This window comes from Mauremys mutica, chromosome 1 (genome assembly GCF_020497125.1).
Source record: "Mauremys mutica isolate MM-2020 ecotype Southern chromosome 1, ASM2049712v1, whole genome shotgun sequence".
Taxonomy (NCBI): domain Eukaryota; kingdom Metazoa; phylum Chordata; order Testudines; family Geoemydidae; genus Mauremys; species Mauremys mutica.
In genome coordinates this window covers 342875602-342903361 of record NC_059072.1, presented here as the reverse complement: position 1 = coordinate 342903361, position 27760 = coordinate 342875602, and the positions used below count along the sequence as shown (strand labels likewise).

Sequence of the window (27760 nt, the reverse complement as noted above, 5' to 3'; positions counted from 1 at the left end):
GAAGGAGGTTTTATTTCTATATTGAAGCAGGTTCTTTTGTGTTATTTTGGTGGCTCATTCCATTAGGTGATCTACTTCTCTGGTGGACTGTCTTTGTTTGGTGAAGGTGGTTTTGAGTGTGTTAAGGTTTATAGCCTGGACTTTCTCCTTAGAGCATATTCTGTGGTATCTGAGTGCCTGGCTGAAATGGATGAGTTTGGCAATGTGTTTAGGGTGGATATCTGAGGGTTGTCCATTGACTTGTAAATATTTGAGGCAGGCAGCTATGCTGTCATTGTGAGGGATGTTGGTGTCTAGGGAAGTGACATCCATGGTGGCGAGGATGGTGTTTTGAGGGAAGTTGTTAGTATCGTGGAGTTTGTGGAGGAAGTCATTTGTGTCCCGGAGGAAGCTGGCCCTTTGTGTGGTGAGTAGTTTGAGGATGGTTTCTATGAGTCCCCATATTCCTTCAGTAAGAGTGCTGTGGCCAGATATAATCGGTCTGCCTGGGTTCCCTTGCTTGTGTATCTTGGGAAGCATGTCCCTGTGTGGTGGGTTCATGAGGAATGCGTTTGTAGACAAAAACACCCCATCACCTGTGTGTGTAAACACTTTTCACAAAATGATAATTCAATATCTGGCCTGGTCTACACGACAGTTATGTTGATGCAAGGAAATTTACGTTGACCTAACTGTGTAAGTGTCGACACTAAAATTTTGCACATGCCGACATAACAGCCCCACTACACCGACTTAATAACTCCATCTCCACAGGAGGCATAGAATCAATGTTGGTGTAGTTGGGTCAATGCAGTGTCAGTGTAGACACCACATTCCTCACATCAAATGTTACTGGCTTTGAGAAGCTGTCCCATAATGCCCCAAACTGACAGTACAATCCTGGTGAGAACATGTGCCGCTGAGACAAGAAGCATAGAGTGCACACGCAAAAGCGATTTAATTACTCAAGCGTCTATATGGCAATGTAACTTAGGGCTGGTCCACACTAAGAAGCGGGGTCGAACTAGGGTACACAAATTCAGCTACGTGAATAGCGTAGCTGAATTCGAAGTACCCTAGTTCGAACTACTCACCCGTCCAGACGCCGCGGAATCGAAGTCCGCGGCTCCAAGGTCGACTCCGCCACCGCCTTTTGCAGTGGTGGAGTACCGGAGTCGACCGCGGCGCTTCCGGAGTTCGAACTATCGCGTCCAGATTAGACGCGATAGTTCGAACTCCGAGAAGTCGAACTCACCGCGTCGACCCGGCTCGTAAGTGTAGAATAGCCCTTAGGTTGATACAATTTTATAGTGTAGACATGCACAAAGGAAACCTGCACAACACTTTCAAAATATGAGCCTGGGAGCATAAATTCATGACTCTGCTAGACACCAAACATCATGTACCGAACAGAGACACTGAATGTATGGCTTATTACTACAATGTATTACCTACTAACCCCCTCTATTGGTTCTACGACGGCAGAAGTGTTAACGGACCACTCTTTCTTGAATGGTCCCTTACAATATGTTACAATATGTGCCAATGACTTATGCTAAACAATCTGTTCCACCTGGCATTTTGCTGTGATGCTGGGTGTTCTTTTCCCAGAACTGAAGAAGAGCTCTTTTGGCTCAAAAGCTTGTCTCCCTCACCAACAAAGGTTGGTCCAAAAAAAGATATTACCTCATCCACCTCCTCTCTAATAATATCCTGAGACCAACACAACTACAAGTACAAGTGGTGGATTTTCTATCATGACTAGATGTTTTTCTCATAGATTTGCTCTAGTTCAAACAGGAATTAATTCAGCGCAGCCCTACGGCCTGTGTTATACAGGAGGGCAGACCACATGCCAACAAAGCCCTTCTGACTTTGTAATCTATTAATTTGTTAGTGTAAATCCAAAGAGAGTTTGTAAAGTACTTCAGGATAATTTGAACTGAAAGGTGCTACCAGCATCTATCATCTATGTAGGTGGAAGGTATAAAAGTATAATTCTCTCTTGTTGAAACCAGGCCTTTACGTATCTAAATATTTGCCATTCGACTTTACCATTTGCCCATTTTGTGTTTCATCTCCTATGTATTATATTATTAATCATGTTTGTTACAGTAGTAGCTAGGGGCTAGCTGAAAACAGCCCCCCATTGTGCTAAGCAGTGTACAAACATGGAGTAAAAACTCTTTAGGGCAGGGACTGTCTTTTTGTTCTGATTGTACAGCAGGAATGACGGTGGGCCCCTGCTTTGTGCCCTGGGGTTACTAGGCATGACAACAATACAAATAATAAAAAGTTCCAATGCTGCAATACAGGCACAAGAGTTGGGTTGGGTCGGGTCTTCCCTCACCCTCACCAATACCTCTTGAGAATCTCGGCTTTGAACTTGGCCCAGAGATTCCCACCCAGGGGACAATTCTTACTTCCTGAGAGGTGTCTGAAGCCCTTTCTGCTGCTGACCTTCAGCAAATCACAGAAGAGCCTAAAAGCAATTTTGGCAGGTGCTCCTGATTGGCTCCAACCCTGCTGCTAGGGTGACCAGATGTCCCGATAAAATCGGGACTGTCCCAGTTTTTAGCCATTTGTCCCGCGTCCCAATTGATGTTTGGTTAGGATGCAATTTGTCCTGCTATTTCACACTCCTGTATTGTTTTGTTCCGCTGGCGGGATTCCGCTTTTTTTTTCCCCCTCCATTTTTTTCCCTCTCTCTCTCTATCTTTCTGCCCGCGGGACTCTGGTTTTTATTCTTTCTTTTTCCGCCCCCCCGCCAGTGGGACTCCGGGACTCTGTTTGGTTTTTTCCTGCTCTGCCGGCGGGCCCTCCCATATGTGTCCCGAAATTTTCTTCATCCCATCTGGTCACCCTACCTGCTGCCTGCTTGGTGGGTACAGAGGGCCCTGCCTGGGAGCAGGTACTGAGGTAGGGATTTGGAGAGAGGCATGCTCCCTGCACAGACAGTAAGGCAGACAGCTCTGCAGATGCCATTGTCCTCCATACAAAGTATATGTGTGGGGGGGGGGGGGCTGCAGAGCCCCCCAGGGCCCGGCTACTGGAATGGGGAGGGATTGTCCCCCCTGCTTTCCGCTGGAACCTGCAACTCCCGCACGGGCCCGCCAGGGGGCGCCGCCTGAACGCTGACACCACGGCGCCGCGGCCCAGGGCGGGGAGGGGGCTGAGGTTGCCCGAGTTACGGGAGGAAGTTTGGGCTGAGGCGCCCGAGCGAGGCCGGCCGCGGAGCTCAGGGAGTGGGGCCGCCCCAGACGGCCAGGCCCTGGTAACTGCCCCGCCGCCCGCCGGGGCCCGCGGCACTGGGGCGGGGGAGGGGACCTGTGGGGCGGGAGCGGGAGTCGGAGGGTCAGGGAGGCGCCAGGGTGGGAGCGGCTGAGGGTGCGGGGGGTGTTGGTGATAGTGGCTGGGGGTGCAGGACGGTGACAGGAGTGATGGTGAGGATGCGGGGGGTGTTGGTGATAGTGGCGGGGGGTGCAGGTGGGTGACAGGAGTGATGGTGGGGGTGCGGGGGGTGTTGGTGATAGTGGCTGGGGGTACAGGTGGGTGACAGGAGTGATGGTGGGGGTGCGGGGGGTGTTGGTGATAGTGGCTGGGGGTGCAGGTGGGTGACAGGAGTGATGGTGGGGGTGCGGGGGTGTTGGTGATAGTGGCTGGGGGTGAAGGTGGGTGACAGGAGTGATGGTGGGGGTGCGGGGGGTGTTGGTGATAGTGGCGGGGGGGGGGGGGTGCAGGTGGGTGACAGGAGTGATGGTGGGGGTGCAGGGGTGTTGGTGATAGTGGCTGGGGGTGCAGGTGGGTGACAGCAGTGATGGTGTTGGTGCGGGGACTGTTGGTGATAGTGGCTGGGGGTGCAGGTGGGTGACAGGAGTGATGGTGGGGGTGCGGGGGGTGTTGGTGATAGTGGCTGGGGGTGCAGGTGGGTGACAGGAGTGAGGGTGCGGGGAGTGTTGGTGATAGTGGCTGGGGGTGCAGGTGGGTGACAGGAGTGATGGTGGGGGTGTAGGGGGTGCTGGTGATAGTGGCGGGGGGTGCAGGTGGGTGACAGGAGTGATGGTGAGGGTGCAGGGAGTGTTGGTGATAGAGGCGGGGGGTGCAGGTGGGTGACAGCAGTGATGGTGGGGGTGCGGGGAGTGTTGGTGATAGTGGCTGGGGGTACAGGTGGGTGACAGGAGTGATGGTGTGAGTGCGGGGGTGTTGGTGATAGTGGCGGGGGGTGCAGGTGGGTGACAGGAGTGATGGTGGGGGTGCGGGGGTGTTGGTGATAGTGGCGGGGGGTGCAGGTGGGTGACAGCAGTGATGGTGGGGGTGCGGGGGTGTTGGTGATAGTGGCTGGGGGTGAAGGTGGGTGACAGGAGTGATGGTGGGGGTGCGTGGGTGTTGGTGATAGTGGCGGGGGGTGCAGGTGGGTGACAGGAGTGATGGTGGGGGTGCGGGGAGTGTTGGTGATAGTGGCTGGGGGTGCAGGTGGGTGACAGGAGTGATGGTGTTGGTGCGGGGAATGTTGGTGATAGTGGCTGGGGGTGCAGGTGGGTGACAGCAGTGATGGTGTTGGTGCGGGGAATGTTGGTGATAGTGGCTGGGGGTGCAGGTGGGTGACAGGAGTGATGGTGGGGGTGCAGGGGGTGTTGGTGATAGTGGCGGGGGGTGCAGGTGGGTGACAGGAGTGATGGTGGGGGTGCAGGGGGTGTTGGTGATAGTGGCGGGGGGTGCAGGTGGGTGACAGCAGTGATGGTGGGGGTGTGGGGAGTGTTGGTGATAGTGGCTGGGGGTGCAGGTGGGTGACAGGAGTGATGGTGGGGGTGCGGGGGTGTTGGTGATAGTAGCGGGGGGTGCAGGTGGGTGACAGGAGTGATGGTGGGGGTGCGGGGGGTGTTGGTGATAGTGGCTGGGGGTGAAGGTGGGTGACAGGAGTGATGGTGGGGGTGGGGGGGTGTTGGTGAGAGTGGCGGGGGGTGCAGGTGGGTGACAGGAGTGATGGTGGGGGTGCGGGGGGTGTTGGTGATAGTGGCTGGGGGTGAAGGTGGGTGACAGGAGTGATGGTGAGGATGCGGGGGGTGTTGGTGATAGTGGCGGGGGGTGCAGGTGGGTGACAGCAGTGATGGTGGGGGTGCAGGGGGTGTTGGTGATAGTGGCGGGGGGTGCAGGTGGGTGACAGGAGTGATGGTGGGGGTGCAGGGGGTGTTGGTGATAGTGGCGGGGGGTGCAGGTGGGTGACAGGAGTGATGGTGGGGGTGCAGGGGGTGTTGGTGATAGTGGCGGGGGGTGCAGGTGGGTGACAGCAGTGATGGTGGGGGTGTGGGGAGTGTTGGTGATAGTGGCTGGGGGTGCAGGTGGGTGACAGGAGTGATGGTGGGGGTGCGGGGGTGTTGGTGATAGTGGCTGGGGGTGCAGGTGGGTGACAGGAGTGATGGTGGGGGTGCGGGGGGTGTTGGTGATAGTGGCTGGGGGTGAAGGTGGGTGACAGGAGTGATGGTGGGGGTGCGGGGGTGTTGGTGATAGTGGCTGGGGGTGCAGGAAGGTGACAGGAGTGATGGCGGGGGTGGAGGTGGGTGTTGGTGATAGTGGTTGAGGGTGCAGGAGGGTGTTGGTGATAGTGGCTGAGGGTGCAGGAGGGTGACAGCAGTGATGGCGGGGGTGCAGCTGGGTGTTGGTTATGGTGGCTGGGGTATGGGTGGGTGAGAGATATGGTGTCTGAGGTGCAAATGGGTGTTGATAGCAGCTGAAGGTGCGGGTGTGTGACAGCAGTGATGGCTGTGTGTTGATGGTGACTGGGGGTGTGGTGACAGCAATGATGGGTTCAGATGGGTGATAGCACTGATGATGTGGATCGGTGCGTGTGGCTGGGGGTGCAGGTGAGTGTTGTGATAGTGGTGGGGGTGCTGGTGGGTGATAAGGATGGGTGGGGGTGCAGGTATGTGTTGATAGTGGCTGAGGCTGCAGGCAGTAGACCACAGTGATTGCAGAGGTTTAGGACTATGGTGGGGGCATAGTTGTGTATGACAGGTGGGAGATGCAGAGCATGTGACATGATAGGAGCGTGTGTGGGTAACTGACAGTAGTTGGGGGAACAGGTTGTGTGTGACAGTGTTTGAAGTGTAGGGTTAATAGTGGGGGGCACAGTTGATAGGTATGGTGGCAATGAAGGTTAACAAACAATTTGGATGCGGGTGGTAATCATGCTGATGGTCATGGTGATGGGGTGTGTCATGACTGTGATGGTTACAGTAGTTTGGCTGTGGTGGAATATTGCTGATGGGTGGGGAGATTACAGCAGCAGGGGTACTGATTGTAATGGTGGTGGTGGTGGTAGAGCTGTGACTGAGGATATGTCTTCACTACCAATGTGGCTGTGTAGTTGTGGCTCCAGCGCTGGGAGAGAGCGGCACCAGTGCTGTAAAAAACCCACCCCCCTGAGGGGAGTAGCTCCCAACGCTGATGCACTGTCTACACTGCCACTTCATAGTGCTGAAACTTGCATCACTCAGGGGTGTGTTTTTTCACACCCCTGAGCGAGAAAGTTTCAGCGCTGTAAAGTGGCAGTGTAGACAAGACGTGACAGTAGTTTGGGAGAAGTTAAATAAATCATCCTTCTGTAAATTGTTTCTTGTTGGCTTTAAATCTGTAATCAATTCTCAGCCCCCAAAAATGTATCCTGCTCTCTCTCGTCTATGTATTTTTCTTTGGTTTGCATTATCTATTAAATGTGTTATTACTGTATGTTATTCACCTTGGTCCGGCTTGGAGGCTTGTGTGGTGTTCGCCTCACTGAAGGAATTTCACAGATAAATCACTCGAGCTCAGCTGTGGCTTGAGCTTCAGAAACAAGCGCTGCCAAAAACTTGCTGCTTGAAATACTTTCTTGATCCCTGTATTCTGCACTAAGCATGGATGCATGGAATCCATTTAGAGCAAGACCCAGAGACCATAAATATGGAAGAGCCAGAGAGGAGGTGTGTGGGGGTGGGGGGAGAGAATGATCCACCATTTTCTATTTCTTAGGAAAATCACTACAGTAGATGCACAGATGGAAAAGGCAAATGGTTATTTTTTCCCCCTTTGATTCTGTATTCTGAAATGAGGATGCCCAGAACCTAACCTGATCCTGCTGCATTTCAAAACATGTTGTGCACCCCGGTTCTTGAGCTGGAAGTTTCAGAGAAGCCTAAAGGAGTGAGGCACCCACCTCCCATTGAATTTCAGTAGGATTTGAGCACCTAACTCAGTTAAGCTGCTTGGGAAATTCCAGCCTTAAAATCAGCACCCACCCCTCTCTTTATTTTTTAAATCCCTGCCTGTGGCAAACATTGAATTTGATCAATAAAAATGAACTTAACAAGTAATTGCAGGGGGGTTGTAGGCATACTAAGGACAGGTCTGCTGATCAGGGCCTTATACCCAAATGGGTTCCTGGGGCTTGGTGGTTTCTTCATGTATGGCAAATGTTACGATGCTGCAGCAGACACATCACAATGTGGTTCCATAATGCAAATATTTACTACTGTGATACAAACATGGAAATGTTGATCTAGGTCCCTTTGGATAGGTCTACACAGCATATGGCTGTGAGGATCCCAGGCCAGGTCACATGTCCCTGCTGGGAGTTTGAAGTTTCCAGGATTAGACTCTTATGATGAGAATTAGCTGTCACTGTTAAATAATTAGCTGTGGGGAGGAGGAGGGGGAGGGAGGACATGGGTGGCTGCCTCTTCTAAGCATCAGATTTGAAACAATCAGTCTTCTTCTAGAGCCACATAATCAAAACGAGCAAAATTGACTCAGTCCTTCAGTACAGGTAGATTTCCTATATGCAGCTTACTTGGAGTGGTAAAGATGCCTTTGAATAAAATATTAAGGAGGAGATTTTTCAAAGGCATAAATGATAGGTTCCTAGCTCCCATTTTCTTGTCCAACCCTAAATCTGCCTCTCTAGGATTTCCAGCCTTCTATCACTCCCTTTAAACTGCTCTTCTGCACTTGCCCTTTACCAATCTACCTTCTACCAACGCAACCAACTACTATGCCAAACAGTAGCCACTCATGTTGGGAAAAAAATAATCTTATAAAAGCTGAGATGTAGACTGGCAGGTTGCATGGTCTGTGGTAGATGGTCTTTGTAGTAATAGTAAGCTTGGGTCCTATGGGTGGAGGACTAAACGATGTCTAGAGTTAGGTGGCTTAAGTTCATTTCCTTGTTTTAATGGATTTGTGTCGAGTATGCTGTGCTGCTTCCCAACATTTTTTGTGTGTTAATTTTAATAGGAAACAGCCTGTCCTATTGTGGAAGTGGTGGTTGTGACTCAGAGTTAAGACTGTATGTAAGGAGCTGGTGTGAGTTAGAGAAGCCCTGATGCTTAAGCCACCTGTTCTACCCTTTTGGGTCCAGGAGAGCTATGTCTACTGCAGGATGAAAGAATCTAGCCTGCTGTGTGTAATGGCATTAGTTCTGTGGACTAGTAGCAACCTTTGTTTAAGTTTTTTTTGTGTTAATTAATTAACATTTGGAACTCAAGCAGCTGGGTAGTTTCATATTAAAATGAAAATACAGCTGAAATGTAATAAAGAAGAAACTCTATAGATGCCTTTTCCTTGTGATTTGTTTTTTATATATGAATGCTACCAGCCTGTCAACAGAATCGCTGTCACTTTATTCCAGAGGTTGGCATTGCAAGACAATACACGTAGGGATTACTGTTGACATGCATATCCCTTCTGTAAGCAGTTTTATTCCCAGTTCTGACAATCAAAACCCATGTCAGAGCTACAACAAACATTCATAGTTCTGGAAGAATATAAAGAAGAGGCAGAGAGATGCATACTAAGAAGTGAGCTAGAGCTGGCCTGATAAAGATGGACTGGAAACAGACGAAAAATGGCTAGAAAAGAAACAACTGCTGGTTGGATTTGTGAGAATGAAATAATTCCAATCCTAAGGAATGCAATTACTAGTTGCTACATAGGCCCCAGTTCAGGACAGCATTGAGTACATGTCACTAGAACGTAAGAATGTGCTTAAGTGCCTTCCCGAGCTTATGAATTTTCCTGAATTGGCGGCCATAGCTCCCCACTAGCATGAAGGGCCTGATCCTGAAATCATTTACAATTGGGTCTAGTGCTTACTGCCATAATTTGTCCTGCTGAAGTCAATGCAACTACTCATTACAAAGCACGACTACTAGTATATATTTGCAAGATTTGGCCCTTATTTAGCAATGGGACAGTGGGCCCAGTCTTGTAAGCCCTTCTGTATGGATTGACTAAATAAGCTCTTGAGGTTCCTTTGAGCCCTACTTTTCATGATTCTATGACTGAACTGAGGTCCTAAATTTAAGCTTTATAAAAGCAGGATTTTTCAAAACCTAAAATCAATAGAAATATTTTGATATAATTATTGTTTAAAAATTCCAGTCAACATTTTCAAACAACACATATTTTTTTGCAGTGTTTGAAACTCAAATCCTAAAATATTGGACTAGAATGTGAGATTCTAACAGTGAAACCGAATAGAAAAATAAGGTGAAATGGGCTCATTTTTGTTGTCCAAGTTGAAATAAATGTAAAAAGTATGTGGGTGGGGGAAGCATAAACAATAAAAAGTATATTAGATATTTAATCACACAGTCACAGAATCATAGAAGTGAAGGACTGGAAGAGACCTCGAGAGGTCATCTAGCTCAGTTCCCTGCACTCAGGACAGGGCTACGTAATAACTAGACCATTCCTGACAGATGTTTGTCTAACCTGATCTTAAAAACTTCCAATCATGGAGATTCCACAACCTCCCTAGGCAATTTGTTCCAGTGCTTAACTACCCTGATGGGAAGTTTTCCCTAATGTCCAGGCTAAGCCTCCCTTGCTGCAATTTAAGCCCATTGAGTCTGTTCCTATCCTCAGAGGCTAACAAGAAAATTTTTTCACCCTCCTCCTTGTAATGTACTTTAAAACTGTTTTTTTGCAGCATTGTTACGCTGTTGACTCATATTTAGCTTGTGATCCACTATACCCCCCAGATCCCTTTCTGCAGTACTCCTTCCTAGGGAGTCAATTCCCATCTTGTATGTGTGCAATTGATTGTTCCTTTCTAAGTGGACACTTTGCATTTGTCCTTATTGAATTTCATCAGTTTATTTCAGACCAGGCTATTTGTAAACATAGGTAAGGACATTTGTTTTCTAAACTATTATTTTGTTTTCTAAACTGTTATTTTTACTTCCCCAAGTAACTTTTTAATATTAGGTTATTTTTTCAAAAACCTATCTGAAATTGAAAAGATTTTTGGAAAAGTGATTTGTTTTAGCCTGTGATTAAATATTATTTCACTATTTCTATTTTTGCTGATAAAACATCCACTTTTTCAGAGTTGTTAGTTGCAGGTGCCACAGCCAGGTAAGAATGTGAAGTTATACAGATCATTAATTTCCCTTGTTTGTTTTTCTTAGATATGTTCTAAATTCCCGAACACATGCAGCATAAAACATGGGAAAGAAGAAGAAAAAAGAGAATCAGGTTGGGCAGTTTAAAGAAGCTAGATCATCTTTCCCAGAAGCTTTGCTGGCATTTCAGTATGTTTCATAAATTTTAATTCTCAAGTTTGTATAAAACATACATGTAAAACAGACAGCAAATAGCACTTATCTCAGCCAGTCGAAATATTTGCTGTTTTAACATGGAGAAATGTGATGATTGTGATTTTTTAATATTATTTTGTGATACAATATACAGATTGTAAGCCTGTGCATATGGGAGAAAACATTTCACCCTCCTGTGCATATGAGAGAAAACAATGGGTCAAACATTTTCTTTTTTTCCTCAGGTTAGAAATTCATCACACTGTTAATAATTTGTTACTAACTGGTGAATCTTAAGCATGTGAATCCCCTGCTACAAATAATGTTCAGTTCCTGTAACTGGTTGGGAGCACATATTTTGCTGTGTGGCTGGACACCCCAACTGTGCCGCTGTAACTAAGTTTAGTCCTCCCTCTTTCCATAGCTATGCAATCAGATATCCCACAAAATCATATCAAAATGTACAATCCTTGGTTATTATGGATAACATCATCTGATAGCACAGAATCCATCAAGACCCAATTGAATCTGTAACCGGTCACTGGCAGGGTTGGTTCTGAAGACAGTTTGTAGCTCCACACTTCCAGCTTGGTTAATCAGCATAACAGTTAAAAGTATTTTTTCCCTGCTAGAGGCATATTTGGCACTTGGTTGCCTTCTTGTAACCAGTTCAGCACACTATCCCGGTTTTCAATGGAAATAGGCCTCCCAAACCGTGTTTGTGTAACTAGTGTGACTGATCTTACTTGCTAGGGACATGCCTTGCTCTCAGATCTGCTTTGGGTTTCAAGAGGGGGAAACCTTAAGCCATAAGGATTGAGATTCCCCAGTCATTGACTGGAGCCACCCTGAATATGGACATTGGACTATAACCTTTGGACTATTTCTAAAAGGACTTTTGGCAACTACAAGCTCACCTCTACTATGCATCTGAACATCAAGAATTGAATTCAAGTCTGTATGTATATTGATCTTTTAACCAACACGTCCCTGTGTCTGTCTGCATGTCCTTGAGGCATTCTGTTCTTTGTTGAGGCAATAAAAGATAGCTGAAAGGATTTCTCCAGCATGCACTTGTATGGATTCAGGTAACCTGCCTGGTAGGTGCGGCCACACAAACACAGATGTCATGATGGCAGAAAAAGCTGCTGTGTGGACACAAACTAAACAGTGTTACTTGCAACCAACCAGTTATGGTGAATGTACCTCTAAGTTACACAGTCATGGTTAAAGATTGTAGTTGTGGACTTGGCCACATGGAAAGTTCCTTCATTGTAAGCTACTTGCACTGTGAAAAGCTGCATGTTTGGCAGCACTCTGTTGACTTTGAAAATGATGGAGGGAAAGCCGAAAAATGTTAAAGCAAAAGAGAAGAAGGGAGGAAAGAGGAGAATATACCAATATGTTATTAAATAACCTGACTTACTAGCTGTCTGATTTTTTGGAAGATGAATGACAGGAGAACAAGTTAATATTTAGCTTTTGCCTTTTATCAGATTTAATTTGAAAGGAAAAACCCCTAGCAGCGGGCAGACATTCAACAGTTCACATCAACATTTGAAGAATAACAAGTACTAGTTCAATGTCTGGAAAAGGAACACAAGGCTTGTGATGATGCTGCCTGTGGGAGCCAGCTGAGGTCACTCAATCAGGGTGAACTGCAAACAAAACGGGGCAAACAAACCCCCAAAACTGGTGGATATTCCAATACTTAGATTTACCAAGCCAGCACATAACAGCTTCTATAGTATCTCACTGGTTACTCAGAAGTCCAAATAATGCAGTTCCCTTAAAGTACCCAGCCTTAGGCCTCCATCCAGACACACATGTCCGATATGATGATGATTACTGAAAATCTTATCATATAAAAGAAAGGTTCTTCCAACCCCAAAGGATCAGCCACATACCCAGGTCCAATTATAACTTAGATCTTACCCAAAACACACGCTATAGTCAATTCTTGTTAACTAAACTAAAATTTATTATAAAAGAAAAGAGAGAGAGTGTTGGTTAAAAAATCAATATACATACAGACTTGAATTCAAGTCTTGAGGTTCAGATACATAGCAGAGATGAGCTTGTAGTTGCCAAATGTCCCTTTAGAATTAGTCCATAGGTTATAGTCCAATGTCCATATTCAGGGTGGCTCCAGTCAATGACTGGGGATCCCAATCCTTATGGCTTAAGGTTTCCACCTCTTGAAACCCAAAGCAGGTCTGAGATGAAGAAGGATCGTTCCCAGGGTTTTTGTAAATTTCCTGTAGCCTTTTGGCCTGAGAAAACAATAGGCTTAACTTTCCTTCTCCTAAACATTATGGCAATTAGCGTAGGGTAATTTATCCATTAAACAGTTCAGATACAGGTTACCACAACCTTCAAAGAGACTTATAGACAATAATACTAGTTCACTCAAGTATTTTCCTAAATATTACTACTCCTTTTTTGATCTTTGAATCAAAGCTATATAGACAAGACTTGTTGGCTTATATTAAAAGACCTGAGCAAACATCTACCCCTCTACCTCTAACAATACAGGTCTGCATTTCAAAGTTGTATTCATTTACATATCTTCCTAACCAGTCTCTAAAGTTCAGCCATGGGTCAGGTCAGTCTGTGAGTTAATTAACACTTTCTGGCCCTGTCACCTTTCAATGAGATATTATATTACACTCATAACGTCACAAGGCCAGACAGCAGAATAGCAGATGCCTACAGATCGAGTGTATTTTGCCAGAGTTTGCAGGACTTTGTGTAGGGTTTCTGTAGAACTGTATGCACTTTATTTAGCATTTTTCAAGGAGCACACTGGGAACTCCCATAGAGTAACAGACCAGATTCAGCTGAGTATGGCCCAATAAATCAACAAACAAAGCAATATATCATCCCACTAAAAAATAGCCAAGATATGTTATTTGGATGAGAAAAACAATAGCTTTCTTGTCAGTTCACAGTTTTGGCAGTTCCAACATCCAAATAGATGACTCATTTGTCAGGAGAGTCTTTCATTGACATGGGAATTGCACTAATTTATTTTTTAATCTCCTAATACCATAGTGGGAGATGTGCACATCTTATTTTTTTCCTTGATACCCCTGTAAATCAGACCCTTAACATCTGCCTCAGTTTTTTTATTTGTAAAAATGAGCATAATGATACGTATGAACCTACCTCTCTCAAGAGAAGGACCCTGTCTTAACTCTGTCAGCTGCCCTATTCCCAGGATCTCAGGTGTATCTTGAGGATTAATTTGTCAAATTCTAAAAAAACTTCCACATCTGCTTTTTCTCCCTTGGGTTGAAATTTCCTACTGTTGCTGTTCATAGATTTTTGCTATTCTTTGCATCATTAATAGAGTTTCCTAATTCAATGATAGTATCAACTCACTTGTGAACTAGTGGGGCCTGGTGATGTGCCACAGGTAAATTACCAGACCATTTTGGTACTGGATTTTGGTGTGGTTCAATACTGCTCTCTACATATTATAAAATATTGCATGCAATATACATTATTCCAGAAAAACAGTACCAAAGAGATTGTTAATCAAGCATGTTCACTAGCTCTTTGAATCTGACATTTTAATAGACAGCCCTTTCAGGGTAAGAAAGTTACTTATATTAACAAAAACCCCTGAAAATTTATTATACATCTACATATTTTTGATACTCAAAAAACAAAAACAGAGACATTAATACCATCTGATTGGCCAGTCTTGAGGTCCCATTGAAGCTTCCTTCACCCATTATGATGGGAATTAAGATCAGCATCAATGTTCAGAATAGCAAAATAGACTGGAAGAATTTTGATAAAATGAATGTAATTTAAATAGTGAATTAGTAAACAATGGGCATAGCATGCAGCCAAACCATAATCTCTTTGATCTGTAGTACATTTTTACTGTAGCCAAAGACTCCTCTATGTCTTCAATATATACTTTCCTCTTAAAGTCTTTAAAAAGAGGATCTGAAGAATGCCTTGGAGCAGATACTCAGAGTGGCAAATTGACAGCAGAGAATGCAATACTGATAACTTGTAACTTACATGACTAAATCCAGATCGAATTTATTAAGGGGAAAAAAAATCTCCTTTCGACTCAATACACACTAGTAGGAATGGGAAGAAAAAAAAAGAGAGAATGATACTTTGTGGAACAGTAGAGGATCTAATTGTAATTGGTTACACATGCCTTTATTAGGCCCTAGGGTAAGACAGTTCTGGAAAGTGGTTTGACATAGATTAAATATGGTTTTGGAAATTGACATAACTAGTAACCTAATATATCTAATGTTAGAAGATTTCAGAGCTTGAGAGAACTAGCTGTGTCCACACTACAGATTTCTGCTGGTGTAGCTATATTGGTCAGAAATATGAAGAGGTGAGATCCCTGACCAACACAGATGTGCTGAAAAAAACCAGTAGTATGAACACAGCATATACTGGCAAAACTGCACTTTTACTGGTATGGCTTGTTTCACGCAGGGGCGTGTGCATGGGGTGTGTGGAATAAGCTATACTAATAAGAGCACAGCTTTGCTCGTGTAAGATATGGTTACACTGGTAGTGTTTTATGGGTATAGTATATCAGTATTCCTATATACTTGTAAAGCACTCTTACTGTAGACATAGCCTAAGTGGACTACTGGAAAAAGTTGCCTTTAAGAGCTCAGTGGATAATCAAAACAAAAAACAAAACAAAACAAAAGTCATTCAGCAAGAGGTATGAATGTTGTGAGCTGGTTCACTGGGCTAAGCTTATCAGCAAATTCAGAATAAATTACTTTTCAGGTCTGAGCCTGCATTTCTTACTTACTCAGCGCTCCCCTGGAAGCTAACAAGTGTGGATGAGCAAGAAATACTGCATTAGGCTCCCTGGGCCAGATTTTCAGAAGAGTTCAGCTCCCATTTAAGTACCAAAGCAAGTGGCCAGATTTTCAGAGTTCAGAATGTTGCATGCGGAGCTCTCTTGAAAATCTAGCCATAAGTATCACAGTGAGAGCTGCTGGATGTAAAGCATTTTTGAAAATCTGGCTCTAGCTATGGAAACAGCCCTTGAAAATGTGGCCCAGTGTTTGCATGATAAGCTAGATAACTGAACTACTATGCCTGTCCTATATCGGTACAGTCAATACAACAGAATGTTATACATCAGCATGCCAAGGTGCTTTGCTGTTAGCCAGCAGTCAGTATGGTTTATTTATACTTCTCATCCCTCCTCTTTCTTTCCTGTAGAAATAAAATTGTAAAATAGGAAATGCAGTTTCTTAGGCCAGTGCTGCAGGGAAACTCATGGAAGCTACTCATCAAGGTTTGGGAAGTTCTTCTTTCAGTGATTGCACATGCTCATTCCACTGTAGGCGTGTGTGCACCCCGTGAACAGTTGTTGGAGTTCTTTTGCCTCAGCAGTATCCACTGGGGTGTATTGAGTGCCCTCTGTCACCATGCACCCCTGAATACTGGTATAAGAGGGTGAGGCCACCCCTGAATCCCCTCAGTTCCTTCTTACACCAGTGGCAGTTGTTGGAGCAATTCCAGACTTGTTAAGTCAAGTGCTTCCCTCATTTCTTTCTGTATAGATCCTGTCTGTGGTAAACTACTACTACGTTTTTTAGTGCTAGGTTTGCGTTCTAAGTCTTTTTTGATCACTTTTTATCATTTGGTACTGGGATTGGTACTGGAATGATGCCACTCCCACCCTGCTTGAAATATCTGGGAGAATCCTACATTAGTGACAGATGTCACATCTGCAAAGGATTTAAGCCCTGCTCCAAAAAGATAGAGGAATGAGACTCAAATGCTTGCTCATGGAGGCAGCGTTTTGCCCCCCACCAGAATTGTCACACAGGGAAAGCATCACAAGTACATCAGCTTCACTATGGAGCACTCAACAAGAGATGTCTGTGGTTCCTCATTCCCATTGCCAGTACCAAAGAAAAGACTTAGGCCTTCGTCAGGTTTGGTACCTCTCTTGACTATGTCGGTACTGAAGTCAGACAGAGGCGGAGACTCTACAGAGCATTCAGGGAAGTGGCTGTTCCAGGAACACTTGTCATTTCCCAAGAGGGGACTGCTGCCTCCTGAGCCTCTGCCAGGTCTGCTGAGGCCAGCCCCTGAAGACTTTTGCGGAGCCATCAAATGGTGCCACTCCCAACCATGCCAGAGGCATATGCAGCTGCAAGGGACCTGCTTAACCTGCCAGTACTGGTATCACTGGCAGGTAGAAGGTTTGCAGCTGATACTGATGTCTGTGGCTCATACCTCACTGCATCGAGATTCTGTAGTACTGCTAACCAAGCTTCTGCAAAGGCCCATGCTGTTGAGCGGAAAGCCTCCAGTAATTTTCCTGGTACCACCATCCCCAGGCTCAGACTGCCTCTCACAGTCCCATCTGGATCTGCCCCTAAGTTGTCAGAAGTAGCTGACTTTTCTTCTTTGGACTCAGAGGTGAGGTCATTTGTATGTCATCCAGGATGGAGAAAATACCCCCTATTCGAGGCCATAGGCTGTGCAGCAACCTCAGCATTGGCCTCCTTCTAAAGGTCAATTGTCCAGGCAAAGATGGGTTCCAGGCCCATACCAGTGGCCGTATTGGACATCATGGGGGGTCCCCCATCCAGCTAGGACCTCCCCTCAGCCATCTCACTCATTATCATGGAGAGTGCACTGAAGATATCGGCACTGAGTGCACCATTCTCCAGGAAGTGGTACTGAGACTGGTACCAAGCAGCCAGAAATCACTTGGGCAGCTTCTCCACCGCAAGTCATAGACCAATCACCACCTCAGATGCCTATTGCTTCCTCGTCCTCATCACTAGATGAGGCTATTGAGCAGTCAAATGACTCACCACTGCCAGAGGACTACAGGGCTCATCAAGATCTTTTAAAAAGAGTGGCTTCTGTACTTAACATTCAGGCAGAAGAGGTGTGTGAAAGCTCTCACAAGTTGGTGGACATGTTGGTGTCAACTATCCTGGCCAGGGTGGCTTTACCAATTAATGAAGCCACCATGGAGCCAGTCAGGGTTCTCTGGTAGACACTCTCCTCCTTGCACCCCAAAGCAAAATGAGCTGAGAGGACATGTTTTGTCTCCTCTAAAACCTATGAATATTTTCAGTCTCATCCTCCCACCCCTCCAGTTTCTCTTGTGGTGGCAGCTGCCAATGAGCAGGAAAAACAGCACAACAAGCTTCCATACCAAAAGGCAAAGACTCAGAGACTGTATTTGTTTGGTCAGAAACTTTATTCCTCAGAAAGTCTGTGACTCAGGATTGTGAACCAACAGGCACTTCCTAAGTGCTTGGACCCACATCACATCGGACTGGTGTGTCTTAAGCATGATGGAACTGGGATATGCCCTCCAGTTCATTTCTACCCCCCTTGCACCCCACTTTAGAGACCACTCTCATGAGCTTGTCCTTCAATGGGAGGTCCAGTCTTTTCTTCAGGCAGGGGCCGTAGAGGAAGTTCTAGATTACTGCTTCTCTGGATTACTAGTTCTAGATTACTACTTCCCTGGAACAGGGGACTGGTATGCTGCTCTTGATTTAAAGGATGTTTACTTCCATGTCACAATATGCCACAACCATTGGAAGTTTCTCAGACTCATGGTGAATAGTTGCCATTATCAGCTCACAATAGTTCCATTTGGTTTGTCAGCTGCTCCTCAGGTGTTCATGAAGTGCATAATGGTGGTGGCAGTGCATCTACAAAAATTAAGTGTCCATATGTTCCAGTACCTGGACAACTCATTGATCAGAGGTCGGTCTGAAACTCAAGTCCTGTTCAGCATAACTACTATCCTGTCCACATACAACATACTGGGGCTCCTAGTAAATTGGAACAAATCAATCCTGAAACTGGTACAGACAGTAGAGTTCACTGGGGAGTCTGAGCATTCATTTTGTCATCTCTACATTGCTGGATGGACCCTCTGAAAGTTTGCATAGGAGTTCCCTTTTCCCCTCCCACTACCAAGCCTCACTGTAGTCACAGATGTATTATCCCTGGGTTAGGGAGCTCACATCAGGTCCCTATAGACTCAGGGTCTCTGGTCATTTTGAGATCTAAAGACTCTCATAAATATCAGGGAGTTAAGAGTGGTAAGTCTAGGCTGCTTGGTCTTCCTCCTCCCCATAGTAGGAAATAATTTATTAATTTTAAGAGACAATTCAACAACCATGTTTTACATAAACAGGCAGGGAGGGGCATGTTTGACTCAACTGTGCCAGGAGGCAGTTTGTCTCTGGATTTTTTGTACAACAAACTCAGTTCATCTCAGGGCTGCTTCCGTTTCAGGAAAACAGAACACATTAGCAGATGTGCTGAGCAAGTCCTTTTCCGATTGCCTTGACTGATCACTATATCCAGGTCCATCTTCCAGCTCTAGGGGACTCCCCAAGTGGACCTGTTAGCAACAAGAACCAACAGAAAATGCTCTCAATTCTGTTCATGGGACGGGATCAGTCCAGGCTTACTGACAGCTGCTTTTCTTCTCTCTTGGAAGAATTTCCTCCTGTACACCTTCCCTTCAGTTCCTTTACTTCATGCCCTGGCATGGCTTCGTCAACACTGGTACTCGACCTTTCTAACCTTGTCAGTTGAGCCTCTGCTGTCTCTCCCATTTGATCAAGACTTAATTTCCCAGGATCATGGGCACCTGCTCCATCCCAGCTTCTGAGCTCTCCATCTGATGGCGTGGATGCTTCATAGCTGACACCCTTTGAAAGGTTCTGCTTGAAGGACCTTCAGAAAGTGCTTCTGAATAGCAGAAAACCCTGAACTAGGAACACTTACCTGGCTAAGTGGAAGTGCTTCTCCATTTGGTCTCGTCAGAAAGGTGTATCTCCAGAGTGGGTACTCCAGAACCTTGTACTGGATTATTTTCTAGATTTAAAACAGACTTTGGGTATTAGCTCTATAAGAGTGCATCTGGCAGCTATTTCAGCCTTCCATGTCTCAGAGATAGCATTTCTTGTGGCAATTACCTCTGCCAGAAGGCTGGACAAGTTGAGAGCCTTAGTTTCAGAGCCCATCTCTCCCCTCATCCTAAATTTCCCCGAAAGTAGTCTCTAATTTTCATGTTAACCAGGTAATCTATCTGCTGACATTCTTCCAAAACCCCATGTACACAGAGATGAGGAAAAACTTCATTCATTGCATGTGAGAAGGGCTTTAGTTTTCTACCTAGGGTACTATCCTTTAGATCCTCCACGCAGTTCATTGCGACTGCAGACAGAGTTAAGGGCCTATCAGTTTCCATGCAGAGAATCTCATCCTAGATCTCTTCTTGCATTTGTTTATGTTACCAACTGGCTAATATAACCCCACCAGCTAGAGTATTGGTGCATTTTACTTGAGCACAGGCAACTTTGGTGGCTTTCCTGGCACAATCGCCGATTGTGGACATTTGTAAAGTAGTGACTTGGTCATCAGTCCACACTCTTGCTTCTCATTATGCCATTTCCCATCAGACCAGAGAGTCTCAGTTTCAGACAGGTTGTCTTATAATCACTGTTCAGTTAGACTCCCGGCCCACCTCCATGTGAGTTTGCTTGTGAGTCGCCTACAGTGGAATGGAGATGTGCAATCACTCGAAGAAGAAAAAAATGTTACCTACCTTTCTGTAATTGTTGTTCTTTGAAATATGTTGCACATGTCCATTCCACAACCCACCCGCCTTTCCTCTTTCGGAGTCTATCTGGTCCAAAGAAACAGAAGGGGTTTAGGGCAGCCCAGTCCACCTATACCAGCATGCAGGAGTGTGTGTGGCACTAGAGGGAGCTCAAGCCACTCTGACTGATATTGCTGAGGGGAAAAAAATCTCTGACGACTGTGCCTGGGGCAGTGCACACCTACCGTGGAATGAACATGTGCAACACATCTTGAAGAACCAAGTTACAGAAAGATAGGTAATTGTTTTTTTATTTAGCAATTAGTGGCCACATGCTAACCTCTGCTGTGCAAATTTTGACAAATCTGGTGAGAACAGCAAGCTTGCTATGTACTCTCCGTAGCCTCCTGTCCCCCAAACGTCAAGGAAGCCCTTCCACACAGTTGGGGAAATGGCCTTTCTGCTTGATCACGTCTGATCTGACCAAATATCTACCCAAAAAGTTACTGCAGGCCAAACCATTAAATAATTCCCTCTTTTTCAGTTACAAGTTGTGTGTGTATGTGCACATGCATATGTTTGTGTGTTTCAGTGCAGCCCATCAGCAGGGAATGCATAGTTTGTAAAGTGTTCAGGAAGCCGAATCCCCAGCTGTTTTTGCAGGGAGCAAACTCCAACCCTTGGCAGGACAACTTAGAAGAATCTGCGAATAGACTCCCATGGAGTTTACCACTTCCCATTCAAAATTCTGCATTGAAGAGGCATTGGCCTATTAGGGAGACAGCATGATTGTGGGAATAGGGCAGCTGACAGAGTTAAGAGACCTGGGGGAAAGTTAACTGCTCTGTGGCCCAATAATATGGGGATAACCATGCTTACCCACGTTAGCAATTAATTTGAGATCTACAGGCAAAAAGCACTAACTAGTATTTGTATCTAATTTACTTTAAAATAACTACTCACTCCCTCTCTCTTCTGTAGCTGTGTTATGACTCTTCATACATGCTTCTTTCTCTTCAGAATTCAGATAAAAGAAGAGGAAATTAATCAGCTTCTATTTGAACTAAAGCAACTGAAAGAAAAGAACAGAAAATATCATGAAAGAGTAAGTAAACATGCATCTCTTTCCTATCTTGTGTTCTCGAGTGTATTTTAGCTAGTAAGGCTAAATCATTTGTCATTGTAAACTAAATACACTTATTGTAACTACAGTATTTGTAGCAATTAATATTTTGCAAAGCCTATTTTGAAAACAAGGTTAGTGAATCACTTTATATTGCTTAAAGAGGCATAATTTTGTCATTCTAAATTATATGTAACAAAGTGGAGTTCTGCTCCAAAAATAACTGTAAAAATGAGTTGCATGGGTATAGTGATTTGGAACTTAGTAAACAATTCTGTGGCTGTTGCATAAGAAGAAATAGAATCCAACTCCCTCTCTATTACCCATGCTGGCTGTGCAAGCTTAAGAGGAATAAAAATCAGTATGATCTTATTTCTGTCATTTAAGTGAGCAGATAATGACTCTGAATACAGATCTGTTGAATAAGAAGGTGCCATTTTATTAATCCCTTCTGATGTAGTGAAGTTGCACAAGTGAAAATGAGGGACTAGTGTGGCCTGCAGAACCTCAAATATAGTGGAAAATGAGGAAAAGAGCTTGTATCTATTGGGTTTCCAGGAAATGGGGCGGGCAAGCCCGCCCCATGCTAACGGAACCCCCCCCAGCCTAAGGGGAGGTGCCACAGAGCCTCAGAAACCCACTAATTGCGGGGGACAACTAATAAAAGAACAGGGACAGGAGTGCGGTCAAAGGGTCATAAGAAGGGAGCCTGACGGTGACACCGAGCAGAGAACCCTGGACAGCGCCCACTGCTCCTCGAAGGCGTCAAGGGAGCCAGCGGACGCCGCCCAGAGGAACTCCGCCCGGAGACGTGAGCGGACTAAGGATCGGAAACAAGCCCCACAGTCGCAGGAGTCTCCATTGGCCAACCGCCTCTCCCTGGTCGCGTAGATGGCCATTTTTGCCAGGGCGAGGAGGAGGTTGACCAGGAGGTCCCGCGACTTCGTGGGGCCACGGATAGGGAGTGCATGGAGAAGGAGGTGTGGGGAAAAGTGCAGCCAGAAACGCAATAGGAGATTAGTGAGGAGCCGGTAGAGGGGCTGCAGCCTGGCGCACTCTATGTAAATGTGCGCCAGGGTCTCCCTCACGCCGCAGAAGGGGCAGGTGTCTGGGACAGGGGTAAACCGCGCCAAGTACACGCCCGTACCCACGGCCCCGTGGAGGAGCCGCCAACTGATATCCCCGACGGGCCTCGGGACCAGGGTGGAGTACAGGCTGGCCCACCGGGGCTCCTCACCCTCCAGAGGTGGCAGGAGGTCCCGCCACTTGGTGTCGGGGCGGGACACGAGGGTGAGGAAGTGAAGGGTGTGGAGCACGAGCGCGTAGAGCTGCTTCCTTGGCGCGGTTTGGAAACGGACCGGCTGCAGATCGTGCAGCCGGCTGGCGGAGAAGGGGCGGGGGGGCGGTCGGGTCCACGGGGCAGGGGCCCGATGAAAAGGTCTGGAGGGCTCGGGGTGGGGGGTGGGCGGGGCGTGCCCTCACGCAGGACCCGGTCGAGGTAGGCCCGAGCAGCGGGCGGCAAAGCGGCCTTCACCTCCTGTAGTACGAGCCGGGGAGTACAAGGTCTGGAGAGCCCCATACGCCGAGCGAGCGTCGGGGGATCCAGCCAGTCTCCCCGGTCGTAGTCCAGGAGGTCTCCAACCCTGGTAGCTTCCGCCAGGACCAACCTCTGGCGCACCGCGGGGGACTCCGCCACCTGCACACGGAGCTGGGGGTTGTGTAGCAGGGGCTCCGCGAGGAGATCTGCCCCTTCGGTGGCCGCCACGGACCTGGTCGCAGAGAACAGCTTCCAGGTCCGGAGGAGGTCCTGGTAGAAGACCGGCAGCCCGGAGAGGTCTCGCGGAAGGCCCCTCGGGTTGAGATAAAGGAGCTGCCGGTCGTATCGGAGCCCTCGGAAGCGGCGTAGGAAGGCATGTGCCAGAGCTCTCCATGCCGGACTACCCACACCATAAAGGAACCTCTGCAGTGCCTGGAGGCGGAAGACGTGGACCTGAGTGCGCAGGCACTTCAGGCCCTGCCCTCCCTCCTCCAGGGGCAGGTGGAGCACCCCTGCAGGGACCCAGTGCAGTCCTGGCCAAAAGAACTCCAGAACCACCGTCCGGAGTTCGGTCAGGAACCCCGGGGCTGGGACCAGGGTGTTGAGCCGGTACCAGAGCATGGACAGGACCAGTTGATTGAGCACCAGTGCCCTCCCTCGGAGGGAAAGGCACCGGAGGAGTCCTGTCCATTTCCGGAGCCGCTCTGCCACCCTGCCCTGCAAACCTTGCCAGTTCTCCGGCGGAGAGGGATGCGTGGCAGAAAGGTAAACGCCGAGATAGAGCAGTGGACCCGCGCTCCACCGGATGGCCTGAAGCGCGGTTGGGAGGGAGCTCGCCTGCCACCCGTCCCCGACCACCAGGCCAGAGCTCTTGACCCAGTTGACCCAGGCGGAGGAGGCTGCCGAGTACACAGCCTGGCAGGCCTCCACCCGCGCCAAGTCGCCCGGGTCCTGGACCACGAGGAGCACATCGTCGGCGTACGCCAACAGGACCAGCCGCAGCTCCGGCTCCCGAAGCACCAACCCCGTCAACCTCCTGCGGAGGAGACAGAGGAAGGGCTCGATCGCCAGGGCGTACAGCTGGCCCGAGAGGGGGCACCCCTGCCGCACTCCCCGCCCGAAGCTGACCGGCTCGGTCAGGGTCCAGTTGAGCCTGACCAGACACTCTGCGGAAGCGTACAGCACCTGGAGAAAACCCACAAACTGGGACCCGAAGCCTAACGCCTGCAGAGTGCCCAGGAGATACCCGTGGTCCACCCTGTCGAACGCCTTCTCCTGATCCAGGGACAGGAGGGCGAACGACAGACCATCCCTGCACCCAAGCTCCAAGAGATCCCGGACCAGATACAGGTTGTCGAAGATGCTACGGCCCGGGACGGTGTAGGTCTGGTCTGGGTGGATCACGTCCTCCAGCACGGCCCCCAGCCGCAGCGAGATGGCCTTGGCTACGATCTTGTAGTCCGTGCTGAGGAGCGAGACGGGACGCCAATTCCGTAAGTCGCGGAGGTCCCCCTTCTTCGGCAGTAAGGCAAGCACGGCTCGCCTGCACGAGAGAGGGAGGACCCCGCTCCGCAAGGACTCGGCCCAGACGCTGACCAGGTCCGGGCCGAGGACGTCCCAGAACACGCGGTAGAACTCCACGGTCAGCCCGTCCATGCCCGGAGACTTGTTGGTGGGCATGCGGCGGAGGGCTTCCGAGAACTCGGCCAGAGTGAGAGGCAGCTCTAGCCGGTCTCGGTCGCCCGCGCTGACCGTCGGGAGCCCGTCCCAGAGCACTCTGCAAGCGGCAGGATCGGTCGGATCCGGGGAGAAAAGGCGCGCGTAGAAGGTCCGGGCCCTCTCGCACATCTCCGCCGGATCCGTGAGGGGGGAACCGTCCTCCGCCAGAAGGCAGGTGACGTGCTTCTTGGCCCCCCTCCTTTTCTCCAGGGCGTAGAAGAAGCGGGAGCCGCGATCCATCTCCCGAAGGAGGCGGATGCGGGATCGAACAAAGGCGCCCCGGGCCCGATAGTCTTCGAGGACCCGGAGCTCCTCCCGCTTCTCCCGGCACGCCCCGCAAAGGGATGGATCCTCGGGGCTGGCGGCCAGACGCCTCTCCAGCTCTAAGACCTCCCGCTCCAACTGCCCTATCGCCGCATCCCTCCGTCGGCTGGCGCCCCGGGTGTAGTCACGGCAGAAGAGCCGGGCGCGCACCTTCCCCACATCCCACCACCGCCGCGCCGAGGGAAAGGCATGCCGCTGCCCTCGCCAGGCCAGCCAGAACTCCCGGAAGGACGCTATGAAGCCCTCATCCTCCAGCAAGCTGTTGTTAAAGTGCCAATAGGCCGGCCCCGGCCTCTCCGCACAGAGAGAGGCCGTCACGGTGGCGAGGTGGTGGTCCGAAAAAGGGGCCGGCCGGACGCTGGAGGACTGGGCCCGTGAGAGATGGAACCGTGACAAATAGATGCGGTCCAACCGGGAGCGGCACGACCGATGGGCTTCCACCCGGACATAGGTGAACGTGGAGGCATCGTCCGGGTGGTGGTCGCGCCAGACGTCCACCAGGGAGTGATGGGTGACAATCTCCCGGAGGACGTCCGCGGCGGCTGGGCTCTGCTCGGTCCCCGAGCGGTCCCGCTCCTCTAGGACGGTGTTGAAGTCCCCGCCCAGGACCAGGCACTCACGAGGATCCAAGGAGCCGAGGAAGGCGGATGCCTGCTGATAGAACTGCAGCCGCTCCGGGGGCGATGTCGGGGCATAGACATTGACGAGGTTGACCACGAGCCCCTCCATGCGGACCCGGAGGTGCAGCAGGCGGCCCGGCACAGCCTCGGCGACCCCCAGCACCTCAGGCCGTAGGTCGGGGGAGAACAGGGTAGCCACTCCAGCCCGACGGGTTGTGAGATGGCTGAAGTAGACCTCGTCCCCCCACTCCAGCCGCCAGCTAGCTTCGGCGGCCGGATCCGTGTGGGTCTCCTGCAGGAAAACCACAGAGTACCCCCCCTCCCGAAGGAAGGAGAGCACCTGGCTCCTGCGGAAGCCCACCCTACAGCCCCGGGTGTTCAGTGTGGCAAAGGTGACGAGTGCCATGAGGAGGGCTGGGGGGGATCCTCGTCGGCAGGGGCGCTCACGGCCCCCGTTGGGCCGCGCAACAAACCGTGGCCCACCCCGAAGGTGAGCAAGGAGTCACGGAATTTGCGCACCCGATGGTAAGCCGCGGCACCCTGCTTCCCGGTCCTCTTTCCCTCCCCCATGAGGGCCCTCGTGGCCAGGAGGATCTTGTGAAAGTCCCCCCAGCGCTGGAGAGCAAGCGGGATCTTGTTGCGGGAGCCCCGGACGTCCTCCAGGAACTCCTGCAACTCCTCTCTCAGCGTATGGGGGTATGGGGCCTCTGGCGCAGCCCCGTGGCCTACTGGGACGGGCAAGCAAGGGGCGGACCCCGGCTCAGTGGGGGGCGGCGGAGGGAAGATTGCAGCCCCTAGTGGGTCGGACTGTGGAACTCAAAGGCCGCTCCCTGGGAGTCATCCTCCGGGAAAGGGAAGGAGACAGCTCCAGGGGCGGCAATAACATCACGGGAGGTGGAGGGGGCAGGGCTGGGGTCAGGAGCAGTGTTGGGGGGGGGGGACAGAGATGGGACCCTGGGCCGCAAGAGCTGGACTCTCAGTGGGTGGCTCCTCGCAGCCAGGCATGGGGGTTTGAGGGGTACGGAGGGGGTCCCCAGTGACACCGGGCTCGGGCTCAATGGCAGGCAGAGCAGCCTCGGCACGGGGAGATGCGGAACCCTCAGGGGGGCCCCCACCCGGGAAGGAACTCGATCGCCCCACACCACCGAGGGACACCCCCAGTAGCTTGTCTCCCGGCCACGAGGCACCGGCCGTCGCCTCAACAGGCTCGGCGGCCAGCAGCAGGGTGCCATCCGCAGCCGGGCAAGTCGAGGAGTCCAGGGGACCCTCGGAGGCGGGAGCAGACGCAGCTGGAGGGTTGGTGGAGCACGGGGAAGGGGAAGCTGGGGTGAGATCGGCTAGATCAAGGCCCGTCGGCAGAGGGTCGTCCTCCCCCGGGGTGACCGGGGTCAGACCCAGGGCCTCGATCTCCTCGAAGATGGAGGGGAGCTCGCCTCCCACCACCCCGGGGTCCTCACCACTCGCGCCCGAGGCGACGCTCACCTCGGGTATTGCAGGGGGTACAGGCGGCAAGGGACCAGGAGGGGCCGCAGCGGAGGCCTCCGCAGGGGGGGACTGCGGAGGAGGGATGGTGGTACCCTCCGGTGCTGCCACGTCTTCCCTAGCCGTCATCGGCAGATGGGTCAACCCCTGGGGCACGGCGGAAGGCTCGGTGTCGGCGGCCCCCTTTCTGGTCTTACGGGGAGCTTCCGCCTCAGGTGGCACGGGCGGAGCCCGAGCCTTCCGCTTGCCCCGCTTACCCTGTACCCGGGTCCAGCCCTCCATGGCATTGCCTGCGGGCTGGTCAACAGGGATTGGGTCAGGGGGCAGAGAAGACAGTTTTGGGGCTTGGAGAGGCACAGGTGGGACAGCAGGAGGGAGGGAAGGGTCCCCCTGGGGGGAGCCCCCTCCCACGCCCGGCAGTACCCCTGCCGCACCCTCCTCCACAGGCCCCGCCAGAGTGCAGGCAGCAGAGGCAGGGCACTCCCGCTCGTCTGGGCGCACGGGAGGACGGCCCCCTGAGGCCCGAGCGGGAGCAGTGATGGGCTGAGGAGGCGGAGGGGCGGCTCTGGGCACCGGGCGGCCGGGGGCGCCAGAGATGACAGGGCCAGCGCTCTGCCGGGGCTCGGGGGTCCCGGACGCTCCCCCGTGCCGGGCCAAGGGGCAGTCCCTCCGAACGTGCCCCGTCGCCTGGCAGAGGTAACACCGGGCCTCCCCCGTGGAGTAGTGCACCCGGTACTGGGCCCCCTGATAGGGGACCAGGAAAGACCCCTCGAGCGCCTCTCCGCCACGCGCCGCCGG

At 50.0% G+C, this 27760-nt stretch overlaps 1 protein-coding gene across 1 annotated transcript in view; it reads left to right on the top strand.

Annotated features, from left to right (window-relative positions):
* Positions 1-3106: 3106 nt before the first annotated feature.
* The window catches only part of CCDC83 (coiled-coil domain containing 83), a 43669-nt gene continuing 19015 nt past the window's right edge, over positions 3107-27760 (top strand). The window contains exons 1-3 of the mRNA XM_045020472.1: positions 3107-3253; positions 10425-10547; positions 21178-21262. Coding sequence (XP_044876407.1) covers positions 10462-10547; positions 21178-21262 — 171 coding nt within the window. The 5' untranslated portion in view covers positions 3107-3253; positions 10425-10461. The remainder of the gene's footprint in view (positions 3254-10424; positions 10548-21177; positions 21263-27760) is intronic.